Source organism: Phyllostomus hastatus, unplaced genomic scaffold, assembly GCF_019186645.2.
Source record: "Phyllostomus hastatus isolate PE091 unplaced genomic scaffold, TTU_PhHast_1.1 phas_contig_254, whole genome shotgun sequence".
Taxonomy (NCBI): Eukaryota; Metazoa; Chordata; class Mammalia; order Chiroptera; family Phyllostomidae; genus Phyllostomus; species Phyllostomus hastatus.
In genome coordinates this window covers 14,670,557-14,698,017 of record NW_025333810.1, presented here as the reverse complement: position 1 = coordinate 14,698,017, position 27,461 = coordinate 14,670,557, and the positions used below count along the sequence as shown (strand labels likewise).

The following is a 27,461-nucleotide window of genomic DNA, read 5'->3' as shown; positions in this document are numbered from 1 at the left end:
GCATTTCCCTCTGGCTAGTGATGTTGAGCATCTTCTCACTTATTTTCTCTTTCTCTAGGTGGATATAACGTTTAGTGAAATGCCTGTTCATTTTTCAATTGGACTGTTTACTGTATAATTCCATTTATATGACAATACTTAAATGATAAGTTGTAGAAATAGAACAGATTAGTGATTGGCAGGAGTTAGAGATGGGGTGGGGGCAGGGGAGTGGGTGAAGCTGTAAAGAGGCAACAGGAGAGGTCCTCGTGAAAATAGAGCTATTCTGTATCTTGAGTATTTCAGTGTCCTGGTTGTGATATTGTACTATAATTTTTTTCAGATATTACCACTGGAACAAACTGCCTAAAGGTACATGTGATATCTCTGTATAATTTCTACTTTGCATACAAATCTATGATTATCTCAAAATGAAAAGCTTTAAAAAAACGATACCAACTTATTGAAGGTTTTGGTAAAACAAGACAAGAAAATGTAATAGTTTAAGTATAAAGCAGTCTATAACACAATCAATAAGGCTTTTTTGTTTTGTTTTAACTTAAAAAACCAACAAGCAAACAGAAACTAATAATACTTCCAAAGATTAACCTTAGTAAAGTTAGTAAACTGAATACTATGTGTTTTTATATATGAACTAAAATTAAAGGCTATGAAGATGCTCTAATTTATTAACTTAATTTCCATATTTTATAATGCTATTAATATGGAGAATTGCGTCAGTCCAATTCACTGATTAATCAGATGCTTCTAATGGATTTTGTTATCAATGCTTTATGATCTTGGAAGTGACATCATCTCTTTAAACTGGTGGATAGTTTTAAAAAAAGAAAATGAAGAAAAATAAAAAAGATACAGTGTTTAAGTTAATATAGTATATACAAGGAGAAGAAATTATTACAGTATATACATCTAAAGTGTTTTCAGGCTAAACAATTTCAAAGGAAATTAATCACAGGGCCTAGACATTTTTTACTCTTTTCATGTGACCGCTCATGCACCACTCAACATGATAGCAGATAAACATTAAAAACTAAGTCTAGACAAAATCTGCACCAACATCAGCAAAAGACTCACTAGTAACTCATGGTAAACAATTTCACTGCAGTTGGTCTATAACATCATTGCTTTCACTTAAGAGAACTTCAGAAAATCACAGCAAGTACAAACAGCAGATGTCATAGCACAAAAATAATCTTATTAATGTTGGCATTTCCCATTATCCAAAATGCATCTCCAACAAACATATGATAAAAAGTTTACCTAATTACATGTATGACCCTGTTATGATTTTTCACTAATAAAGTGAGTGACTCAAACTCAAGATAATCAGTATTTATCTTAATACTTTTTCTAGAAATATAGAAAACAGCCAGACTGGAGTGACTCAGTGGGTTGGGCATCATCTTGCAGGACAGAAAGCTACGGGTTTGATTCCTGGTTAGGGCACATGCTTAGGTTGCAGGCCAGGTTGCCAGCTGGGGGCCTGAGAGAGGCAACCAATCAGTGTTTCTCTTGCACATGGATGTTTCTCTCATATACTGATGTCTCTCTCCCTCTTGTTCTCCCTCCCTTCCCCCTCACTAAAAATAAAATGAAAAAGCTTAAAAAAAAGAAATATAGAAAACAACTTAAAGAAAAATGTGACCAAACTATTACAAAAACTCAATTGTTTTATATGATATGGAAAAATACTTTAAAATCCACTCTTCTAAACTGGTTTAGACTTATCCACAAAGTGTAACAGTTGTAACTACAGTTTGTAACTATAAGTCAGTAGAAGTGCATATCTGGTCATTTAAATTGTTAACATAAATTATATATTTGAAATGATTGTACTCAAGTCAGACAATTACATTATTTCAATTGGTACAAAAATTTTATTTTACTGAGACTCAGGGAATAAAAAATTACATACATTCCTTCTCCTCCAGAAAAAGACGTATTTCTGTCAACAACTATCTATGTATATATTTTAAAGCAACAAAATATATAATTACAGAAAATATACATATGTATACAATGTGGAACAACTACTTAAAAGGCTAGCACCAAATTTCATAATTATTTTACCATCTTATTAAGAGAGAAAATGAAACATAAGAATCTATATGACATATTTTATTCTATAAATTCAAAACAGCATTATAACATTGTCTTCTAATTTATGTGGAGAAAGGAGAATATATCAAAAAATATCATATTTATGCCACTTACAGTTGTAAGGAATAAAGCATTGTTTTACTTTCAATATTTGAATCAACAATCATTTTAAATGTTTGATGCATTTGACTCACTTTTTTAAAATCAGACTGTGCTACTGTTAATTTAACTTCATTTGGATAACTTGAATAATCGAGAAATAAGTTATTTCTATTAAGAATATGATTAGTTGTTGTGAATTTGCTTGTTTTTTAAAAATTATTCTGGGTTTCTCCTTGCTGTTGGAATGCATGCTTTTGCTGCATACTATTGCCAGCATGAACATTTCTGGGGGGGGAAGAAAATCTGCAACTGATTCTAATTTGGTGTTTGTGGACTGAAAACTAAGGTTGTTAATATTTTGTTCCAACTAAGACCAGGTTGGAGTTTACTGAAATAAGTAAATTTACTTCAGTGCATGAATTTTTCACAAACTAGTTAGGAATCACTGAAGTTGAGTACGGGCATTTCCTTTCTTAATTTCAGGTCTTTGACTACAGATCTGACATCTGAGTCATCAGAAATTTGTCTTCATGATGAACTAAATGGTGTATTATTATATTATTATTGTGTTTATTTTTTATTGAAAAGCACAATCAAAAGTGATATATCCAGGAATTTATTATAGGCTAAAGATTCTACTAAATGTAAATTTCTTCCTTATATGACACATTCTGATTTGATCCAAAAGAATGTTTTCTAAAATTGCTCCACAGAATAATAATTCTGACAGATGTTCTCCAAAAAGCAGAATCCTTATTCCAATAAGTTTGGGAAAGAATGACAAATTTACTGAGTTTGGCAAACCCTGTGTGTGTGTGTGTGTGTGTGTGTGTGTGTGTGAGAGAGAGAGAGAGAGAGAGAGAGAGAGAGAGAGAATGTGTGAGAGAGTCTTTAAAACCTACTCAATGAAATAAATATCCATAACCCTTACTCTGAATAAAAAACAAGAATCTGTAAGAATGGAGTTGTGGTCAAGACAATACTGGGCTTATCAAGTCCCAACTGATCTTCTTAATCATCAGCTTATAAGAAAGATTTATTTCCCTTGCACTTAGCTTAGGGTGACAGTTCTGCAAACACCAAACACAAGTGGTCTGTGCCAATTACAGACTAAAAGATAGAATTATGGGTATGAATTTTCCTTGCATTCTTTTTTCCCCTAGGAACCGTATGTTCAGATAGCACTATCAAAAGACCCTGGGACTCTGAGGGACTCTTTGGAGCAGAGATTCTGCCAAGTTGCATCAGAGAGCATAGTGTGTTTAAAAAAAAACGCTGTGTTGAATTAAACAACTGAGACTTCAGGAGTATTTATTACCACAGTACAATCTAACCCACCTTAACCACTACAATAGTTAAATTCTGAAATAAGGAGCAACACAAAGGGTCTGGATATAAGACAAATTATAAATATTCAGATACTGAAAACTCCTTATTCGTTATCGGCTAAATAATACTTATCAAGAAACAAGTGTTAAATTTTACTTTTATAGGTCTTCATTAAATATACTTTGCTAAACTACGACATGATAGACACTGCTCTAAACTAAATGGGTAAAGTAATATAAAAGACATACAAGGTCCTTATTCTTACAGAGCATGCATCCTGACTGTAAAAAAAGAAAATGCCAGTGGGTACTATGCTCATTAAAGAAAGAGAGAGAGAGATGGCAATTATCGCATAATTGTATCAATAGTTTCTGTTCCTAAGAAAAATGTTATGGCAATCATAGCAACAAAAAAATGAATGATTAGTCATTTTTGTTAGAATGACAGATTGAACACTAAATCAAATTCAGGTATTTCTTGGTTCTCTTTAGTAATGGACATCTTTTTAAGTATAATGATTAAACAATTTTTAAATATTTTTGGAAAAACATTCTAAGTAAGTTGAAACAAATTTCACATATTTCCATAAACATGCTACAATTTAAAATTTTCTTGTACACTAACCAAATTATGTTTTATAATACTGTGCATTGAAGCAACACTTTTATTAAGAAATTATTCTTAAATTTACAGAAAAATTATTAAATTATACTTCTAGCCATGTTAATGCAAACTATTCTCATGTACTGATAAAATTAATATGCTTTTTATAATTTATAAGAAAGATATTAATATAATGCATTATTATTATTAGCTATATTCTTCAAAAAACAAAAAGATCTTCCAAACACATCCAGAAGAATTTTACACACACACACACACACACACACACACACACACTAAATACTTCTATATTAATAATGGAACTAATATCTGGAATGATATATTTTAAGATGTTGGTAATGTCCACATTTACCAGTTAAGATGTCAACATTTTATTTGAAAATTAACAAATACCAAAGGGAACTAAATCAGCCAAAGTATTGCCTGCCATGTACTTTAGAATCAAATAGCACTTCAGTCAATGCCAAGCTGAGTAGTACTATACAGTGTGGCTTACAGAAGGACTTCTAAAGACATGAATTCAATCACTCTCATATATCTATACAGTGAACTAAGATAATTGTATATTATAATTGCATAGGCAATCAAAACTTCTGACTAAAAGATAATTAGTTTAGCTTTCTTTTTTCTAAGATTTTATTTATTTACTTTTAGAGAGGGGAAGGGAGGGAAAAACAGAGGGAGAGAAACTTCAATGTGTGGCTGCCTCCTGAGTGCCCCCTACTGGGGACCTGACCTGCAAACCAGGCACGAGACCCTTTGGTTCATAGGCCAACAATCCATTGAGCCACACCAGCTAGGCAGTTTAGCTTTCTTTACAATTTAAGATAATCATCACCTTCTATCAACTTAGTAAATAGCAGCCTACGTTCAAAAAATATTGTAACAATGGTGTGTCCTGACACTGTGCACAATAAATAAATAAACAAACAAATAAAGGCTATTACTACATTCACGTTCAATGCCCTTGCTCTGTTTTTCTTTTCTCTCTAACACTGTTCAGGTGTTAGTATTGTTTCATTAAATCCCTTTTATTGAAATCCCATTATCTAATTACAAATAAGTCTTGAAATCCTTTTTTTCTTTTTCAATGTTCCAGAAGAAAGAAGGATCAGAAACAAGTAAGAACATAATATGGTTACAAAAATTTCAAATCTAAGAAAGAGTTAAGTACTACATTATAGGAATTAGCCATATTAGGTAATATAAAATTATCAGTATATAAGTTAGAACCACTTTTAATTGATTGACATAAAGAAAAATGTTATTGTTATAGCCCTGTTTGGCGTGGCAAGTGGACTGAGTGCTGGCCTGCAAACTAAACGGTCACTGGTTTGATTCCCAGTCAGGGCACATGCCTGGTTGCAGGCCAGGCCCCCAATAGGGGGTGCAAGAGAGGCAACCACAAATTGATGTTTCTCTCCCTTTTTCTCTCTCTCCCTTTCCCTCTCTAAAAATAAATAAATAAAATTTTTGAAAAGCATTATAAATAAGAATTTGGATAGTTTCTCAATAACTATTTTCCCAGCACAAGAAAATTCTACTAGTGTTATTGGCCAGCTTGGTATTCTATATCAGAACCAAGGTAACCTAAGAGGCTGTTGCTAAGTAATGGAATTGGTTAAACATTGTATGTCTGATTAGGGACTTTCAAAAAGCAGATGTTAAACTCTCAAACATTTTGCTGCATACTGTCTGTTATCAATGAAACAACCACAAACAGACATGACATGCTGTATCATATTATTCTGTATTTTTTTTAAATGTAAGTTTCCCAAGGACATATAATATAGCCTGTTATGAATGAGTTTTAAGTACTGAATATAATTCTCCCCTAAAAATGCACAGGGTAAGTGTTCAGTTTTGAATTCCATTTTAAAATGCATTAATCATTATAATATCAAAGTACTTTCAGAGAGTAGATAGAGCTTAGAAAACAATGTCTCTGAAAGTCATTGAAAGCAATTTATTCTTTCTATTTTTTTTACTTCATTTGAAGTTAACCAATTGAAATAATAGGAATCAAAGTGGTTTAAAAACTGTACTACATTAATCCAATATAAGTTATATTATGTCAGTTTAGGAAAATTAACTTCCAACACTAGTCTCTGATTTTGTTTTTGTTTTTCTTAATTTTTTAATTAAATCCATTGGGGTGACACTGGTTCACAGGGCATAAAGGTTTCAGGTATACATCCTGTGGTACATGATCTGTACATTTCACTGTGTGCCCACCACCCAAAGTCAAATCATATTCTGTTACTAGTCGCTGATTTTTAAAAATCAGTAAATTGCAGTAATTTAGTTAACTTTATAATAAAAGTATCTTCTCTTCTACATAGGCAAGCAATTAATAATATTCTATATTAAATGACAATAGCATACATTATTTCTTTTTACTTATTTATTATTCCTAGAACCATCTTGGCTATTTATTTAAGGTACTCTGAAACTACTTTAAATAATATTTAAATATGTTAAAGCAAATGACATAAATTATCTAAATGTTTTCACTTCCATGTTCAAAGACACTCTTCCAGTCAATATAGGTTCTTTTTTTCATTTTGCATATATTTAGCAGAAGCTTTCTGTTTATATTCGAATGGCCCTATTAAAACCTGGACTTCAGTTACAATAATGAAGGAAAAATCTGCAACATTGTATAGGCTTTAAAGAAAGAAGTCCAAGAAGTCCAATATTGTCCCTGATTGAAGTGAAGAGATTGAAAATACTCACACGAAAAGACATAGTCAGATCCCACTGGTAAGGGGAGAGAGAATACGTTTTTCATATACTATATTGAAAGTTCAGTAGCTGACAATATAATCACCTAAGTAAAAAATATATATATCAATTCACAAATGCCCTATTTCTACATTAACATCTGCTCTTCAGTATCTGACTAAGCTAATTATAAGGACTCATCTTTTTGAACACTAGAGGGAGTACATAAAAGAAAAAGAAGAAAAAGTAGCCAAACACTAATATTACCTAGTTATTGAGTATTTTACATAATATTGGATTTTTGCAACAGACTGCTTGCATATTTCTTAAGGACACAGTGGATGATTAAAGCTCATTTAAACAGTATCCAATATCTTTTTATGTGTTATTGTTTAATTAATTTAAGATTTAGAATGACTAATGGCAAGAAAGTTTCACAATATTCAAGAAACAGAAATACCTCATGCATGCTGGAGATAAAGTAGCAAGAAAGGAGGGGAGAGAGATAACAGGAGAAGAAGGAAAATGTTTTGAAGCCTTAATACCATTGTAAGCACTTTGACTTTGAATGAAATGGGAAGTCCCTACAGGGATTTGAGAAAAGTAATGTGATAACAGATTTACCCTGGCTCCTGAGCTGGAAAAAAGCTTAAGGAAGCAGGAAAGAAGGAGAACAGTAAGAAGAATTTTGTACCTATCCGAATGACAGGATGTGGGCTTGGACTAGGGTGGTAGCTATGGAAGGAATAAGAATTGGTCAGATTTGGGAAACATTTTGAAGATACAGCCAACTAGACTTTCTGATGAATTGTATATAATGCATGAAAGAGGAGTTGATGATGAGTCCAAGTTCCAGACGGATAGGAACACCATCAATTGACACAGGAAAGACTGCAAAGGATTAATTAGGTTTTGAGGGAAGGAGGAGATCAGGGTTGACTTTTGGATAAGGTAAAGAAAAGATATCTCTTATATCCAAGTAGAGCTGGAGAGAACTGTTGACTGTGTAAGTTTAGAAGAAAGATTTGGGCTGGAGATACACAATTGGAACCTGTAAATTGAATTAAATCATAGGATTGAGTTAAACACCAAGAAGTTAAGTATAAATATTTTATTTAAAAATAAAAAGTATCAGAATTTTAGCTCAGACATCTGAGAGGAAGAATAAATAAAGGTAACAAAGAAAGAAAACCAGTGAGGTGAGAAAACACAGCGTTCTTCAAGCCAGGTAAAGAATTTGAAGAGACTGGAGAATGCTGCTGAAAGACACTTTAAATAAGATTAGAAGTCAAAATCGCTTATATGATTAAATAACACAGAGTCACTGATAACCTTGATAGAGACAGATGTTTTTATATATGTATCAAGCATTTTTCATTGAATTTATTGGGGTGACATTGTTTAATAAAATTACATAGGCAAAATTCAAGTGTATAATTCTATAATAATTGTCTGTATATCGTATTGTGTGTTCACTACCTAAAATTAAGTCTCCTTCCATCACCATCCATCCCCTTTTACCCTCTTCACCATACTGTTGACTGTGTCTGTGAGGTTTTGTTTGTTTTTTGCTTAATCCCGTCACCTTTTTTAATCCAGTTCCTCAACCTTCCTCCCTTCTGACAGCTGTCAGTCTGTTTTCTATATCTATGAATCTGTTTATATTTTGTTTGTTAGTTTATTTTGTTCATTAGATTCCATTTATAAGGGAAATCATATGGTATTTGTCTTTCTCTGACTGGCTTATTTCGCTTAGCGTAATACTTTCCAGGTCTATCCATGCTGTCACAAAAAGTAAGATTTCCTTCCTTTTATGGCTGAGTGGTATTGCATTATGTACCAGTTTTCTGATCTGCTCATCTAGTGATGGGCATGTGGGCTGCTTCCAAATCTCGGCTATTGTAAATAATGCTGCAATGAACATTGCAGTGCATAAGTTTTTTCCAATTAGTGTTTCAGGTTTCTTACAATGTATTCTCAAAAGTGGAATCACTGGGTCATAAAGCAGTTCCATTTTTAATTTGGTGTAAAAACCCATATTGTTTTCCACAGTGGCTGCACCAATATGCATTCCCACCAACAGTACATGAGGGCTCCCTTTTCTCCACTAAAAAGTTTTTGCACAGCAAAGGAAACCATTGAGAAAATGAAAAAACAACCCACTGAATGGGAGAACATATTTGCCAATGATACGTCTAATAAGGGGTTAATACCCAAAATTTATAGAGAACTTATACAACTTAATATCGAAAAACAAAAAAACAAACAATCCAATTAAAGATGGACCAAGGACCTGAATAGAAACTTCTCTAAAGAGGACATATGGATAGCCAACAGACAATAAGAAAAGATGCTCTTATGGGAACAAATATAAAGGGCACATGGACAAAAACTAGGGGGGGGTAGAAATGGGAGGGAGGTGGGAGGGAGGGGTTGGTAGGCTGGGATGGGAGTAAAGGACAGAAAACTGTACTTGAACAATGATTAAAATAAAATTAGAAAAAAACTTTTAATAAATAATTTTTAAAAAAGATGCTCAATGTCACTAATCATCAGAGAAATGCAAATTAAACCTAATAAAACCAAATAAAACCTAATAAGATATCACCTCACACTTCTCAGAATGATTATCATCAATAAATCAACAAATAAGTATTAGGGAGAATGTGCATTCAAAGACCTATATTTGGAAAAATATAAGGCACTGGAGAAAGAAACTGAAGAAGATACAAATAAGTGGAAGCATATACCATTTTCATAGAGAGGAAGAATTAATATCATTAAAGTGTCCACACTACCCACAGCAATCTATAGATTCAATGCAATTCCTATCAAAATAATAATGGTGTATTTCAAAGAACTACACCAAATATTCTGAAATACTGTCTTTACTCCATTGCATATTTTTGCCTCCTTTGTCAAATATTTATTGACCATAAAGGCATGGATTTATTTCTGTTCTCTCTATTCTGTTCCATTGATCTATATGACTCTTTTTTATGTCAGCACCATGCTCTTTTGATTATTATGGCCTTGTAGTATAGTCTGTTATCAGGTAGCATGATTTCTCCAACTTTGTTCTTCTTTCTTAAGATTGCTGTGCCTATTCAGGGTCTTTTGTGATTCCATACAAATTTTCAGAATATCGCTTTGTCCAGGTGGCTCAGTTAGTTGTAGCATTATCCTATACACCAAAAGATTGTGGGTTTGATTCCCAGTCAGGGCATGTACCTAGGTTGCAGGTTTGATCCCTGGTTAGGGAGCATACAGGAGCAACCGATTGATGTGTCTCTCTCACATCAATGCTTCTCTCTCTCGCTGTCTCCCCCTCTTTCCCTCTCTTCTTCTCTCTCTAAAATCAATAAACAAATCCTCAGGTGAGGGTTTTAAAAACATTTAATAAATAGTGTTGGGAAAATTAGACAAATATGTACAAAAAAATGAAACTAGATCACCTTCCTACACCATACCCAAGAACAAAGTCAAAATGGATTAAAGACTTAAACATAAGATGTGAGACCATAAAAACCCTAGAAATAAACATATGTAATAAAAGCTCAGACATTTCTCATAGCAATATTTTTTTTCTGATAAATCTCCTTGGGCAAAGGAAACCAAAGAAAAAATAAACAAATAGAAGCTGTTCTGATGTAGTGGTTACAGTTAGGTCTGATGCAAGTGGGTGTAACAGAATGGGAGGAAGTAGGTAATAACACACAAAGCAACTCTTTTAAGCTATTTGTAAAGTCAAGCTAAAAAGTGGGATAGTAATTTTCAGGGAAAGTAGGATCAAGAGATGATTTTACTATTACCTATATTTTAATTTGTATGCTGATAGGAATCATCTGCGGAGAGTAAAAAAAGATGGTATAGGAGAGACAGGAGGGTGGGTAGTTGTTTTCTTGAGTAGATGAAAAAGAACAAGTAGAAGGATGGGCTTTTAGACCTTACCGCCTTAATCAGTATTACTCAAAGTTGGATCCTCAAGTTCAAATTCCTCAGCAGATAACAAGAGCGAGGCTTTAAAAAGGTTGCATAGAAGATTACGTGGTCAGTAACTAAGAGAGAAAGGCTAATAGATTTTTTTCAAAAAGGCACAGACAAGGAACTATTGCTAAATAACATAAGCAAATAGAATGCAGTGGTATAGTGACCATGAACATGAAGAGTACAAAATTCAATTAGGTAAAAAAAATGTGGTAATATCAAGACTGTCTGTCTGGGATGGTCTCTGTGTCACTCACTCAACAGAAGATGCAGATAGCCAAACAAGAAAACTGAGACTGCTGGATGTCTGGCTGGAAGGCTGGGTTTGTTCTGACATTTTAAGGATAAAGAGGATAGGGTGTGATCTCTTAAGGGCCAGGGTGGGGTGGATGTGTCCTGAAGAAACCAGTGCATTAGCAGATTAATCTGGCAGCGTTCAGAGAATGAACTGGCAGAGAACAAAAGAGAGAGATTAGCTTTAGGGCTATTGAAACAACATCCATGAAATTAGTAACACAGGGATTAAGGAGGTGGCCGTAGGAAAGAAGAAAGCAGCCAATCTGAAAACCCATTTAGTGAGAACAGACAAAGTTTACCAAGTTCATGCTCTTACTGTATCATGCACTTTTCTTTCATAGCCTTTAACACTCCTTAATAAGAATTATTTCTACTATTATTTGAATGTCTCCCCACTAGTATATAATTTCAGATGGCAGGGGCCATATATGTGTTGCTCACTATTTTATTTATAATGCCTAACACATTGCCTTGCATATAGTAGGAATTTAAAGAAAAACTTTGATAAATGAAGAAGATATTGAGGCATATCAAAGAAGCTGATGAGAAAGCAAAGAAATGGAAAAACAGGAAGACAGGAAGAGCAGGAGAAAAAAAGAGCAATAAAGGGGAAAGTGACAGATGAAGCAGAGGAGGTAGAGGAGGAGGGAGAAGACAGATTACAGTGAAGTGAAAAATCCGTAAAACAGCAGTGACTATGCTGCCACTGGGAACTGGGAAGCCAGTATGGACAATGGTACAAAAGAAAAATATCGAGCGTCCAGCTCAATCACTGGCTTTCTATATTAACCTTACTGTCGCAGCTTCTCCCTATGTAGAATGATGATAATGACCTCCAAAGCAAACTGTGAGGATTAAATGAGTTAACTCAGAAGTGCTCCTGGTAAGCAATGAGCAGGTGTTGGTCATGTCCATCATCATCACATCATCACCATCACCTTATTTCTCCTACAATGTGTGCCACGACAACACTCATACCCTCCTATTTCTACAGAGATAGAAGAGGCAGGAGGAGCATAAGACTGAGAGATGAGATGAAAAGGCTTTCCTTACAGTCAAGGTTGCCAAAGACCTCCCTCAGGAACTAATAGTGGCAAGAAGCTAAGCAACTCAGCATTGGCCTCTCCCACCAGCCCTTCTAATCCCGCTCCCCAAATTGTAAAATAGACATGTGTACATAAATTCCTTACAGTTTTTCAGTGTAATTTGTATTTCATCGTCAAAAATGGAAAAAGAGGGAGGGCAAGTGGAAAAGGAAAATGAGAAGGTGTATTTTAAAAGCACATTCAGGGGGAAAAATAGAATCAGGTAAAGGTAAGAATGCAGATAAAGCTTTGTAAAAAAAAAACAGAGAGAACACGACATCTGAAAGAAACATAAGGCCTGATGCTTGATGGACAAACAACAAATAAAAGCATAAATAAACAAAAGGGGGACAAAGAAAGCAATATTAATTAATATGGAATAAGAAGGAAGAGCTAGAGCATTAGTTCTCAATGAGGGCGATTCCTGTTTCTCCCCAGGGGGCATCTGGCAATATCTAGAAACATTTTCAATTGCCACATTGACATTTTAGCACAGGCCAGGGCTGCTGCTAAAAATCATACAATGCAAAGGACAGCTCTGAACAATTATCAGCCGAAAATGTCAAGAGAGCTGTGTTTGAGAAACTTTGAACTAGAGACTGAAGGTAAGGAGAAAAAGATGGAAGTAGATCACATCCCTTCATCCTTTTGCCCCAAACTGCGAAGTTCTTGTTTCGCTCTGAGAATGAATTAAAATCTTTAGACATGTCCCCCAAAGCCCTTCTGACCCCCTCTCATTCACTCCTGACACACTGGCCTTGCTCTTCTGCAAATATGTGGGACACAGGCCCACCATGAGGTCCTCATGCTTCTGTGCCCTCTATTTGGAAGAGCGGTCCCCTAGGTACCCACAAGGCATGCCCCTTCACCTTCCAGCTTCTCCTCTGACACCACCATGTCACTTCCACAACAAGGCTCATTCTGTACCACCCGATTTAAAAACGCACCTCCTCACCATCGCCGTTCACCCCATTACAATCTCCTGTTGTTTCATTAGACTTGTCACTGTCTAAGATTTCACATAATTTGCTATTTTTTATGTTGGTCTGTCTTCCCTGTGCCCTCCCCACTCTCTGTGTGAGCTCCATGAAGGAATTTGGTCTATTTTGTGAACCACAATATCCCCAGCAACTGCTTGCCTAGCATAGGTAGATGCTTAACAATTTTCTGTCGAATACATGAAAAAAAGAGGCTCATATAAGTGCAAATACTAATAACAATAAAACAAACATACCTATAGCACTCACTCTGTACATGGGAACTGTTCTGAGTCATATATATTAATTCCTTTAATCTCCATAACCAGCCTATGCTGTAGGTCGTATTATTATCACCACTGCCATTTTAGGAAGAAACTGAAAGCACAGAGATCATGTGCCCAGCATCGTGTAGCGCAGCAATTCAAAACCAAAGCGGTTGGTGTCAGAGTCTCAGATCTTACCCTTCTGCACTATGTCACTTCAAAACTCTCCTATTATTAAAAAAAGATAATTCTAAACATTTATAAAAAATGATCTATCTAATCAAGGAATAATCAAATTTATACTTTACAAATAAGTGAATAGTCATGAACTTATCTCTGATATTTGAGCTTTAAAGTTACAAGGTTATTTTTAATTAATTATGGTTGCCTGATAGTGTTTTCACTATTGTCAAAAGTTAAAAAGTAATAATAATGATCTGTTTCAGGAATTCTGCATAAATTTTTAGCTTTTTTATTCAAATTAAGTTAGAATGTTAAACTATAAAGGCTTCATTGTTACAATGTATGTAAAACAATGATTTATGTTAATAAATTTAAAAGTGAACACTAAGTGGTGGCTGATTGTTTTCAAATGCATCGACAAAAACATTGGGAGATACATGTTTCATAAAAGTAACTCCTGGTCTTGGTAACATGCATTGAAATGTTACAATGTATTAACATAATCCTTAAGAATAACCCAAAGTGGAGTAATAAGGCAACATAAGCATGAGTTGGAAAGGCTTGCCCTCATATCCCCAAGCCATGATGCATTATTACAGGAGTAACTACACATCTTACTAAACAAAATTTAGAATTCATTAACATAGAGAAAATCAATTAAATTGTAAAGAGAGATGGATGTTTCTTCCATCTTTGAATTCTAGGTGTAGTTTATCATGGCCCCCTATACATTCTACATCACTTTAGAGTTTCTTCATGCACCCTACTGCACATAAAGTTCAGCCTCCTAGAAGGGGCTTCCTTCAAGGACAGGTTCTTAAGCTTATTCGTGTTTGTATTCTTTATGGTCTTCACAACAGTGTCTTACACATATCAAGAATTCACTAAATCTCTCTTAATTCATGAATTAATTTCACACAGGGAAATCATAAAACAGAAAGTGTTGTTCTGGGACCAGTTTTAAAAACAGACTATGCACAATTTATAACAAGCTGTGGAAATATCTTGTCCTATACAATGATATGCTCCAGCACATGTCATTTAAAAAAATGTGACAGTTAACCTTTAGATACACAAGTATTCTGTAGTTTTTGAGGAAGTGAATATATTCCTGTGTTGAGACCAGCTACCAGAGCCCCTCTAAGACAAGTAAATTGTTGGTTTACCATTGGCTCCCTGAAATAAAAACCATCACATTATAGTCATCAGTATTTCTTTTTTTTTTTAGTAGAGCCAGGGCTTTTGATTTTGAAAATTATAGAGCTGGTCTCAAGTAACTAGCTAAAAAATATAACAAGAAAAAGAAAGGTAATCAGTCACTTGTTTTTTCTTTTCACCTGAGTCATTCTCTCTCCCCCAAGATTCCCTGAACATCTGCAAAAACTTACTTTTGTATGAGCTTTTGCTCTAGGTAAATATCTACAATTTTATAAATTTTCAAAGGGCTCTATGATATGGGGGGAAAAATTAAGAACCACTGCAGCTAGAAAACAATTCATTTGACTGACATATTTTCTAACCTAGTAATTTTCAGTCACATGAACACAGCCTGCAATCTTAGGATACGTTTGATGTTATGAAACAGGTAAATAAACACCAATCTGTTAGCATGCATATAGTACCTGTTAAAAATAATCAAATTTGCTTTCTCTAGACTAGTTTATCATATGCTATCTGTAGTTAAAAATCTATTTATAGTGTGCCAAACACCATAGTAACTGGCACAATGGGCATAGGTATATAATTTGACTCTCTGCAAGTATTCTAGAAGTAAACTTTGCAAACTGAAGTAGCATTTGCAAAGCTGGAGGGAGAAAACAAAGATCATAAATATAAGTTCTGTCTTAACAATGTTCATATTTCTTACCTAGAGTCTAGAAGCCTAAGTCCTTTGGAATTCTCATGTCCTTTCATTTTCAAAACTAAAAACAGCTCATGCCATCATGAACCTCAAGAAGGAATCTACCTGCCCAGGACTCCTCAAGGTTAACGGGGACCAAATTCATGATCAGAGTCTAGCAGCCACTGCTGACAGAGAGCTCTCACCAATGCTAAATTTCAGGGAAAAGCTACAGACTAAGCCTTCGGCCTCTGGCACTGTGCTCCTGCCATCTGCATTAACTCTTATAAAGGAGTTTCTGGCTTTGTCTTTCAACCAATGGGTGGAGACTTACCCTGTCTAATGAGAACTGTAAAACTATATCCTCATTTGCATCTTTGACTATACAGAACAGCTCCATAATGACCAATCAGAATTAGTCTTTCCAATGAATGAGGGCAGTGATAGGTGGACCAATCAGATTGTGCAAATTTGGATTCCTCATTTGCAAAACAAACAAACAAACAAAAAAGGACCAAACAGAGACTAAAGACTTTCTCTATTAAAAAGTGGGCACCCCTTTGTCTGGTGGAATATAGTTTTGGTTTCCTCCACAGGCTGAATTTCTCAGGTTTGCAAACTGCTTACCTGAAAATAGTTCCTCCTTTTACCAAATCCTAGGTTGAGTTCTCTTGTTGGCTTTAGACAGGTGACAGAGACTTTTTGTTGACACCATATAAGGTAATATTTGTCCTGATTTTACAGGTCCCCTTGAGAGTCTACTTTGATTTGGACATCACTTAGATCTGTCTATTTTCTCATTTCAGTTAATGTTACCTTCTGGCTCTTGTTTAGAGTTGCAGTAGTGCTAACTTTGGTTTCCTAGGTCTTATGGGAAATCTTAATTTTAAATATAATGAAACTAACTTTAAATATAATAAAAATACATCTAACCATATTACACTGGAAAAAAGCAAATAGGATTTTAGAATAAGGTCATTTCTTATTTCCCTGATATGTGAGGGGAGAGGGTAGCTTACAATCAATACCACTGAATTCACATGAGAAATCTAATTATAAATATACATATGACATTGTTAGCCAGCTCAATAACTTCATACCTGCTAAAGAATTTGACAAGCTTCTCTATTTATCAGTAATAGGAGAAAGTGAAACAACTGCCAGACCCTAATATCTCAGAAAACTTAAGGACAGCAGCTCCCTTATAAAGCAATTTGATAACAAAAGAGAATTAAAGTTTGCTAAATTCCTTTATTCATTTGGAACAGTGGTATACAATGCTAGATATTGATGAGTAGCCATCAGTTGTGTCTTTATTTTCTAAGTCATAATATAAAAAACTAGGTGATATTATCATTAATATTTTTAAGACTAAATAGGTCAAAAATAATTCTCTATAGCCTCTATTTATTTGGAAGATGCAAATTGCAAGGTTTAATTAACTCACTGTTAGTTTTGCCTCAATATCAGGGCTCAAAATTGAGTGCAATGCACAAATACAATGACTATTACCACAAGGAAATAATAGGCTATATGACAAGACTTAAATTAAAAAAATGTATTAGTTTCTCTCAAAATTTGAGAAACAATGTCCATATATACTCCTGGTGGGTATAAATATTTGTGAAACTCCCTGGAAGACACTTTGACAATAAAAATAGAAAACTTTAAAACTTTCATTCCCTTTTCTTCTAAAAAAATGTAATAATAATAATAATAAGAAGAAGAAGAAGAAGAAGAAGAAGAAGAAGAAGAAGAAGAAGAAGAAGAAGAAGAAATAGAATATAGTGCTTAAATGCCTGGACTTTAGCAATAAATTGCCTAGCATTGAAATCTCACTTCTCCACTTAAAATTAAGTGAACTTGGGCAAGTAACTAATCTCTAGACTCTGTTTTCTTATCTGTAATATGAAATAACAGTAGTACCTTTCTCATATATTTGTTTTGAGGGTTAGAAGAATTAAATATAAATAAATGCATTTAGAAGAATATCAGGTACAGAGTATACTCTCTCTTAGCCACTTCTATATTGTCAAAACTGTCTTTTTAGTGATATTTAACAGCCATAAACATTTGGAAATAAATAGAATGTCCAATATTATGGGGACTATAAAGTAACTTATAGCACATCTATATAATGGTTATGATCTAATACTACTCAGGAAAGCAGAAATCATTGTATATGACTTCATAATATTACATGACTTTATCTATGTTAAAAATATTCACACAAAATAACTGAAAGAAAATATAGCTGAGTGTTCAACATATCTATTTTTGTGTGGCATTAAGGATAACTTTTATTTCTCCTTTACAAGTTTGAGATTTCCCCCCCAAAATTTCTATAGCATACTGTATTGCTTCTGAAATTAGGAAAGAAATGAAATGTGTTCTGTAAAAACCTAGCATCTTTGGGGTTAGGTTGGGAGAGAGATGAAGAGGTAGACACCACAATGATGGATACATGTCGTTATACAATTGTCCACACCCATAAAATGCACAACAGCAAGAGTGAACCCTCCTGTAAACTGCAGGCTTTAAGTAACATGATGCATCAATGTGGGCTCATCAATTGTAAGCAAATGTACCACTCTAGTGGGAGAAGCTGATGATAGAGGAGAGGACATGTGTGGGACAGAGGTACATGGAAAACCTCTGTACCTTCTGCTCAGCTTTGCTCTGTACCTAAAACTGCCCTATAAAAATAAAGTGTTAATGAAATAAATAACTTTATTTCCCAAAGGAAAAAGTTTTCTTTGTTGTTTTCTAGTATTTTCTGTTCAGCTTGATGTCAGTTGTCCACATTTCATTCAGAACTGAATCAGGAGCCTATTGAAATTTTACCACATAATTCTCAAAAGCTGCCTAAGAAATTTTTCATGATTAGTTCTGTGGAAGGTTCTGTACTTAAATTTGTTTGGAAAAAATATATTTTATTCAAACTGGCATTTCTATCTTTTATCCTACAGTTTGAGATCCTCAGAGCAGTAAGGGTAGGAAAAAAAAAAGAACATAATCCAGGTAACAGTAAAACCTATTAGATTGGTTTTATTATCTATTACTTCACTATTGCCTGAAGCAAACATTTATTATTACTTTAAGGCTACCTGAATTTCTTATCACCTAATTCTCTGAGTCTCAGAGGGTTTTAGGTGTTGGCAATAGAATCAATGAAAGGTAGTCACTGGTTATCTTCAGTTTCTCAGAACCATTCTGCTTTTTCAGTAACATGTGAAGCCATCATACTTAAAAGAAAAATTAAAAAGCATTTTAGCATTTGGTAAATATACTCCAGTTTAGGGGTTAGACTGTTGAGTAGAGTAGGAAGAAATAGCTATTGCTACAATTGAATGAACTGAGAAATTTCATTCACTCGTAACTTTAGAACTTAGGAAACAATCCACACATTATTCTTTATAATTTGTTCTAATAATTAAGTTTATATGAGTGGACTCATTAACCAAAAAATATTTAGTAGGATTTCCTAGAGCAATAAACTACACAACTTCAAGTAGATAAACCATTAAAAAAGAACACTAAAAAAGATAGTTGTTAATTCTCTTTTAATCAGCTCCCAAATGGTTTCTTACAGATTTTCAAGCTTTTCAAAACTAAACTTAATTTAATTTGTTTTTGTTTATGAAAACTCAGAGGTGCTTTGCCATCCATAGCCACAGTGCCGACATACCTTCCCACAGAAAAGTCCCTGAGTGATTCCAGGACACGAATGTTAACTGGTTCCCTGGCTCCTATGTAAGAGTCCTGTCTACTCATAAGATGTAGCTGTATATATCTTCAACCCATAGATCAGCCTTGCCACTTAAAATCATAAATTGAAACACTGAGAAAAATGTTCAAGGTTATAATCAGTTTAAACTCAAACAGAATTCACCTGAATCAGCAATGAATTTTGTTTCCAAATCAAAGGCTGTTTATTGCACAGTGTCCCTCTAATTAATGAGATCTGTGATCCCATAGTAACAGCAACATATGATGCAAAGCAGGTCTCCAGTGAGATCTTCATAAAAGAACTGGTGAATTAGTACTTAGAGATGTCAGGTTATTTGACAACTATTTTTAAAAAGCTCTTTTTTCTACATTTCTAAAAATAAATCACCACACACCTGAAAACCAGTAATAGTTAATTTCATCCCTAAAACTCTAGAGTTTCACCAGTAATGTTTTCCATGTGTAGAAAAAAGCAATATGGATTAATTTCTTGTTAATTCCTATTTCTGTTTCCTGTTAATTCCTTCTTCTCTCAACCTTTTCAAATCTTATCCACATATCAGAGAAAGATCAAAAATCTTTTTTGACCTTTTATTCCCCCCAAAACCATATCCTTCATAAAAATCTCCAGTATTTACTTGTAACACTTGGCACTGAGGCGTTGATCCTGTTGTGTTAATCGTGGCAATCTGAATAAATGGTTTCTTAAAATTCCTATCTTTTAAAATCTTCTACTCTATTTACCAAAGGCTTATCATACTACTAAGTACACAGCAAGCATGGGCTCATTAATCTACATATGCTCACTCTTATTCTCAATTCTGCTTACTTCTCCCAAACTTATTAGATCATAGTGAGAGTGGCCGCTAAGGCAGTAATGTCTGTTTACACTGCTGATGTTCAAAGATATGATAAATGCATCCCAAACCAACATTCTGAGCTCACTGAGGCCAGAAATGATAACTTATTCATTTGGGTAACAATAAAAAAATAACATAATATATAGAAAGTGCTGAATAAAAATGCTGAATTTTACTTACATTTTCCCATTGTAGTACAAAAGACCAAAAGATCCCTATTATGTCTGAAAGTCAAGTTATTCAAAGTTCTTTCTAAATTCTGAGGGAAGAATAAAACGGCCCTCAGATTTTCTAGAAATCCTGTTCCTCTTCTTCCAATATATAATCTAATTATAAATGACTGAATCATAAATAACTGGTCATAAAAAACACCCAAAATAATTATGGAGTTTTGTTACTAATTATCAGTGTTCCCAGAAGCTATTATTGTGTTCAAATCTACCACAATACCTGAGTTTTCAGATGACTAAAGGCCAGAAAACTTCTAAAAGGAAAAGCAATTTCAAAATAACTTCAAACAAAATTCCAATACTGTTGGTGCAGAGTTTATGCAAAATTAAATATATCGTACTTTAGATAGAATAAAAAAGCAGAAAAGTAAAATGAGTATCATATTGTCTGATATAGTGATGTAGTCATATCACTTTGTTATAATTTCTGTTACAAGTTAATAAGAGTTCTCTACTCATTACTATCAAAATATATTAAGGCCTAAAGGCATTACCAATAAAGGAATTAGAATTCTAAATAAAACAGTTTATACTTAGTATATACTAATGACATACCGCCAGAATATTGAGTATAACAACTGATAAATTTACAGCGACATTTATATTTGTAAGTCACGGGTATAGAAACTAACAAGGTTTGTAATTAAGTTTTCAGTTACTCCTTCATTCAAAACTGCATCACAGACATGCTCAGTCACATGTGCAGTACGGTCTTTAAAAGAGAAATGCTGGACAACTGCAAAAGGTCATAGGTTAAATATGCCCTATAAACATTTTGTTCTCAAAATAACTATTATTCATATTATATAAATTGTCAATGTTTTGAGATTCAGACATACCATAATACAATTCCATGTGCAAACCTAGGATGATGATATCCTCCCATAAATAATTATCAATCACCTTGCATCATTTATTACTTACAAATGTCAATCTTACAGGTGAGGTTTTTACCCCTACTGGCCCTGGCAGCCAATCAAACTTCCAAAGCATCAAGCAAAATTTTCTCTCTTATCTGTCCAGAAGATAGATCCTCTCATTCCTTGGTTGTACATTATCTATGCTTTTCCGTTCCTTTTATAAACTATGTTTCCCCCCTTAAATATTCTCCAGTAAATGAAGACACAGAGAGAGTGAAAAGAACAGATTTCCAGACTCCCTGGTGTATTTCTTTGTGATTCTATACAAGACCCTCAGGGGGGTTAAAAGTTTCACTATAGGTGTAACTGATGTCCACATATCTACAGAATAATGAAGCAAGATAGCACAAGACCATATGCAGTTTCGTGTCATTTGTTCTGTCTGCAGCAGGGAATAGAGTGACACATCATAAGGAAGGATGTGCCCAGCGACGTAGAGTTTTGATTGACTATCCCCATCTGAAGCTCAGCCTCCTTGCTAAGACAGTAACGTATTTACTGTGTTGATGCAGGTTTCCCATATCCCCCACCTCAGAAACCTCAACAACTATAAAGCACGATTCTGCCAAAAGGAACATGCCCAAATTTGTTCATTTTTACAACGCCATGATGGTTCGGATGAAAACACAGCCTGCCAAAAATGTCAAATTAAAGAATAACAAAGAAACGAACAGCATCTCTAGACTTGAATTTCAATGCATAACCTCACCATCTGTCAACCAGTTGTGAAGCAATGATCCTAGAGAAGCCCCGAGAACATGAGCAAGTTCTATCCTCACATCTATCATCTGTATCAATCTCCACTCTCAGGACTTCAGTAATAATTATGTTCTGTCTGTGGAACACCTACAGGAATGGCATTTGCCACGACAAACAGAACTCTGCCCATGAATGGGCCATTTTGACAGACTTGCATTTGGTAATAAATGCAGAGTTCTGGTCATAGAGGTAATGAAGAGCAGGGAAAGGAAGGACGGGGTGGGGGTAGGAGGGACGGAGGGACTCTTGCCTCACATTTGGATTGGAAACTGGTAGAGGAGGTTAATTTCTAGAGGCTGGGCATCCAAACAACCCTCAATTTCCTCCCATTCGGCCTCAGAAACAAGATTACAATTTGGACCTAGACGAAGCGCCCACCCCTTCCCTTCCCTCGTCCAGCACCACCACCCTAGAAGTTAGTCTTAGCTCTGAAGAAACTGCGGGTACGGACTCCCTGACCGAGGACCACACCAGGCGCCCATTCGGTAGCAGAAGAGCGGGCTCAGACTCCGCCACCAGCTCCGCGACTCCACCAGCTTCCAGCCAGGCTCGCGGAGACCCCACCCCTCCCAAGCCAGCCTTCGCCCCCGCCAGGAGCGGCAGCCTCATTTACGCAGCCTCAGCCTTGACTCTGCCTCCGCTTCTTTCTATCCAGATAACGGGGGTTGGGGGGGGGGGGGTGACGGCAGAAGAGGAATAGGTGGGGAGCGGGAAAAAAGCAAAAACAGTCCGGGTTCCCAAGAGCCAGGACGCCAGTGGCAAGACCCTGGCACAGGCACAACACACACACGCACAACACACATACACTAATGCGCCAAGCTCCCAGGTTCAGCGCCAAGTGGCGACAAGATGGGAGGAAGGAAGAAGGGGGTGGGGGGAGAGGCCCAGAGTTACTAGGAGCGACATTCGGAAGAGGGTAAGGCAGCCTCAGAAACTGCGAAAGTGAGAAAGTCCCGGACCCTTTCCACATCCCCAAGTCTGGGTACCCCTTGCCAGAAGCAGGCATGCCTTCCTTCCAGCAGGGCTCGGAAATCGGGGAGAGCTAGAGCCTAGCTTCCCCCAAGCTGCCCTCCCCGGTCTGGCCCAGGGCCCGGACCCGGACCCGGACCCCCTTCGGCCCGGGCTTGAGGAGGCTGCCAGGCAAGGAGTGACTTAACGAAGGACTCTGTGGGGGAAAGAGGGCAGGAGAGGGGCATCTCGCACACCCCAGCCGGACTGCTCATTTCTTCCTCTGTCGACACACCCCCGTTATCCCCCCTCCCCCGACACTACACACACACACACACACACACACCTAAACACGCGCGCCTTCACCCCACCATCCCAGTTCCATCCATTAAAACACTAGTTGATTTCTTCCTGATTAAAAAAATTTAAAAAGTGCAACAACTCTTCTCAGGAGTCGCCGGAGCAAAGAAAGTCCGTCTATAGGCTTCTTACTACAGTTTCCTAAGAGTTAAGAAGTCGCCGGTTCCCAGTGAAAAGCGGACCGAAAACCCCAAGGGGGCAAAAGGCGACGAACTCCTTCCCCACCCCTGTGCCTCTCACCTCCTTAAGTTCCTTGGCTACGTCCTTCAGGTCGCCCAGGACTAATTCCAGATCCTCCACGATGATCTTGATCTGTTCCTTCACCTTGGTTTTGGAGGCTGCCGGTGGTCCCTTGGCTGGAGAGGAGGAGGGGGGCGTCCCTTTGGACTTGGCTGACATTCTTTGGGGCCAAACGAGGCAGGTCAGCACAGGCAGGAGAGCGGAGGCTGCTGCGCGCCCCGGTCCCTGGCGCTGCTGCAACCGCTGCCGCCCGGATCCCTCCACATCTTGGACGCTCCCTGGGCAGCGGCGGGTGGCTGCGCTCGGCGCTCGGCCCGGCGGCCGCCCTGTGGTGCTGCCATCAACTCCCCGAGCCGCGGCGCTCGGCGCCCGGCGCCCGGCTGCAGACGGGCGAGCAGCGCGCCTGCGCCTCCTCCCGCCGCCGCCCGCCGCTCTCGCGCACACTCGCACTCGCGCCCCGCGGGGAGTGAGCTCCGCGGGCCGTGGTGCCCGGGGCTGTCAGCTGCGGTGCCCCTGGCACTTCGCTCCAGGATCTCTCCCCGGGCACCTGGGCATCAGGGAGCGGGCAGCGAAGTTCCTGCCGTGCCCACCCCCAGGTCTTGATCCTGAAATGCTCTCTGCATCGCAGACTGCTGAGTGTCTTCTCACATCAGCCTGGATTCCTTCTGCCTCACCGCCAGCAGAGACCTGGATCCCCAGCACGCTTTCAGATCAATCAATACAGACAGACTCACAGATGCGGTCAAGAGTTGGATTTAGGGTCAGTAAAACGACTGTAAATGTTTAGCCCCGAAGACCTCCAATCATTTTCAAAGTGACTAGGAGTTCGAAAGAAGTGTTCTCACTTCTGTGTGTGTGTGTGTGTGTGTGTGTGTGTGTGTGTGTGTGTGTGTTGGGGGGGTGCAAAAATAGCGACCCCTTACCCCTTAGAAACAGGAAATCAAGAGTTCTTGAAAGAGATGGCCTAGCCCTGTGGATTCCACAAAGCTATAGTGGATTTATTAACTTGATGTCCCCACATCAAAAATCCCCTGGGAGACTGTATGAGTCATCTTGGCTGTACTTATCTGCGACAGCTCCTTTTTTCTTTTTCTATGTTTTTAACTGTCCTTCCTCTTTCGTGACCTATGCTGATGCCATGTTTTGTCCAAAGGGGTAAAAATACCCTGTCTGAATCTCCTTTTGAGGGAGCTGAATAAGAGTTTGCCTCCGACATTTTTCTATATATATTTTTTCCATTTCAAGTCTTTTGCTACTAAATAAATAGGAAATGACCTTCTGACTGTTCTGTCCAAAGGACCCAGGGAGGGGAGTTAATAGGAAGCCTTCAGTTTCATTATCAGTAGGTGGCTACCATTCTTATTACCTCAAGTTTTAATTTCCTTAGTAGCAAACTCATGAGTTATTAGCTACTAACCTGGCAGACTGGTTTGTTTTATTTTCTTCAGTAAATACTACTCTAAATCATTATTTTATTAGATTTCCCATTTGAGTCATGTCTTAGTAGGGCTTTCTGTTTCTTGCTTCTCACACCCCAGGTTTATCCAACGCACTTCTATTGGATGAAGAAAATCTTGACAACTCTTCTCTTCCTCGTTCCTTAAGTCCATCATAATCAATCACCGTCTTCATTCTGAACAATTCATCTTGACAAATCTTTGGGAGTCATATTTGAAATATGAAAGAAGAAAGAGACAGCAGGACTAAAAATAGAAACTTACAGATGGTCTCAAAAGAATAACGGCATTGAAAAATCAATGGAAAAAGAGGTGGAAACCAGAGGCTGCTGGAAGGGAATTAAAATAAAGAAAGAATAAAAGAACCAGTGTGCAGTAAGAAAAGTGGAGAGGAGAAAAGAGAAAAAATAATTACAAGTGTTAAATGAGTAATATTCCTGAGTTCTCTGAGGTTGGAAGAATAGATTTTTTTGAAGTTCTTTTTTATCTCTGCAAGTTACTCTTTAAAAATATGTATTGTTTTACAAAAATGTAACATAAAAATAATTCTATCAGGTATACAAAATGCCCACACTATTCTTTAATGATATTCTTATTTTTCATATCTGAATAAAGGTGAATGGTCAGAAATGACACAAAAAAAGAGAAGGTGCTGCTCCCCAAGATTTGAATATTTGATCTCAATAGTACACAAGTGAAGAGGGAAGTTCCAAAACCTCAAAGCTGAATGATTTTAGGGAAGAGTTGTGAAGATAAAAAAAAACAGTTTACAGTATAAGAATATTTCCATTATATTATGAATTGCCTTCACTGAAGATTAGAAAGCAAGTTGTTGCCCTATGATATTCATTGTTATTAATGAACTAAACTATTCTGGCTTAAAATCAAATCATAATTATTACTCTAAAACACACCATCCACACCCACATCACCATCTACTCTTAAATAATGGCTATCACCTGTCTGTATTCCACATCTAAGTATGGTATGGAATTAACTGAAAGGGAGAAGGTAAAGTGGGCTTCCAAACCCACACTGAAAAGCTGGTAGGTCCCAGCAGTAGTAGCTACCACTGCCTTCCAGTCATTAAGGAGGCATGGGTAAAATATTCATAAAAGAGAAAATTATACAGATAAAGTTAAAAATATTTAGGGAAAAGGGGCAGGATGAAAAGGACACATGGACATAAATAACATTTATTTACTCCTTACTTTTTATTACTCTTCTGGAAAAATATTTTATTCTTTTGGCTCATACTATGCTCTCTCAAAGATAAGTATATATGATGTTTTAAAGCCAAATTATGGGGACCAAACAGCAAAAGTAACACCTAATAAAATGTTTGATGAATTTGTCCATAAATTTATGTATTAATGCTAGCTACAAATGGATACATACACAAACCATATCACTTGTTAATCTTAGAATAACATATTTCTAAATAGGAAAGGGAGGTCTTACATAGAGAAGCGATTGTGCACCCAGCATGTTATTCTTTCTGTCTTTACTCATCTTTTTCTGAGTTTTGCAGTAGGAAAGATTGGATAATTATAGGAGATCATCTAGTGGATGTTTTTTTTGTTACAAGCACTTATCAGTATTCATGTGTGTGTGTGTGTGTGTGTGTGTGTGTGTGTGTGTGTATCTATTGCAAATGATCCCTAATAACTTACATAAGTAAATGCTATGACACTGACATAATTTTTAGTTCACAAAGAGCTCAAGAATATTCACAAAATATTTTGTCCCATCCTGTTGGTTATGGCTCTTATTGATACACTACCTAATAAAAAGAATAATATACATACTATCACTCTCAGTAGAGACTTGTGATTTTCTTTTGCATGAACTTTTTTGCTTGTAAAATTCAATAATGTTATTAAAATTATTTGAAAACATGAAAATGACATTTTTGTCTGAGTAAAATAGTTTTAACTGAGGGGCCAGGGTGGAGAGTGTCAGAGAAGGACATGACATCTAGAACAGAAAATGTTGTGAAATGCAACATAGAGAACATTAAAAAATTTCTCCTTATGTACACTGACCATGAAGTATTACATAGGTTTAGGCAGTGGTCCTCAGCCTTTGGCATTGAAACACAGCTTGCTGAACCCCTTCGCTTCCCTACCCAGGGCACCAAATCCAGCTTGTCTGGGGTAGAGCCTGAAATTTGCATTTTAACCAGTTTCTAGGCTGTTGGAAAGAGACCACACTCCTGAGACTAAAACCAAACTTAAGGTTTCTTTTCTAGCTAGATTAAGCCTTGAAGATCATGAAGCTGTCTCGCTCTCTGTTATGTTTTACATCTAGGGTATACAAATTGGGAGCTAGACACCACTAGTGACCAGTATGGTTTCTGGAGTGGTCTCCATTTGTCTGGAGAATGTCTCCTTTTTATGTATCAGCTGCTTTGGGCATGATGGCTGCCTATGATATTTTTGCAG

The 27,461-nt window shown here is 36.5% G+C and overlaps 1 protein-coding gene across 2 annotated transcripts in view; it reads right to left on the bottom strand.

Annotated features, from left to right (window-relative positions):
- The window catches only part of PRR16 (proline rich 16), a 254,780-nt gene extending 230,476 nt beyond the window's left edge, over positions 1–24,304 (bottom strand). Inside the window, exon 1 of one of the 2 annotated variants that reach the window (XR_006785571.1) lies at positions 23,561–24,304. Coding sequence is in view for 1 of the 2 variants with exons in the window: in XM_045838038.1 (XP_045693994.1) it covers positions 23,561–23,719 (159 nt within the window). In the remaining variant the exon portion in view is untranslated. The remainder of the gene's footprint in view (positions 1–23,560) is intronic. The other variant, XM_045838038.1, reaches the window with a different exon arrangement.
- Positions 24,305–27,461: the final 3,157 nt, after the last annotated feature.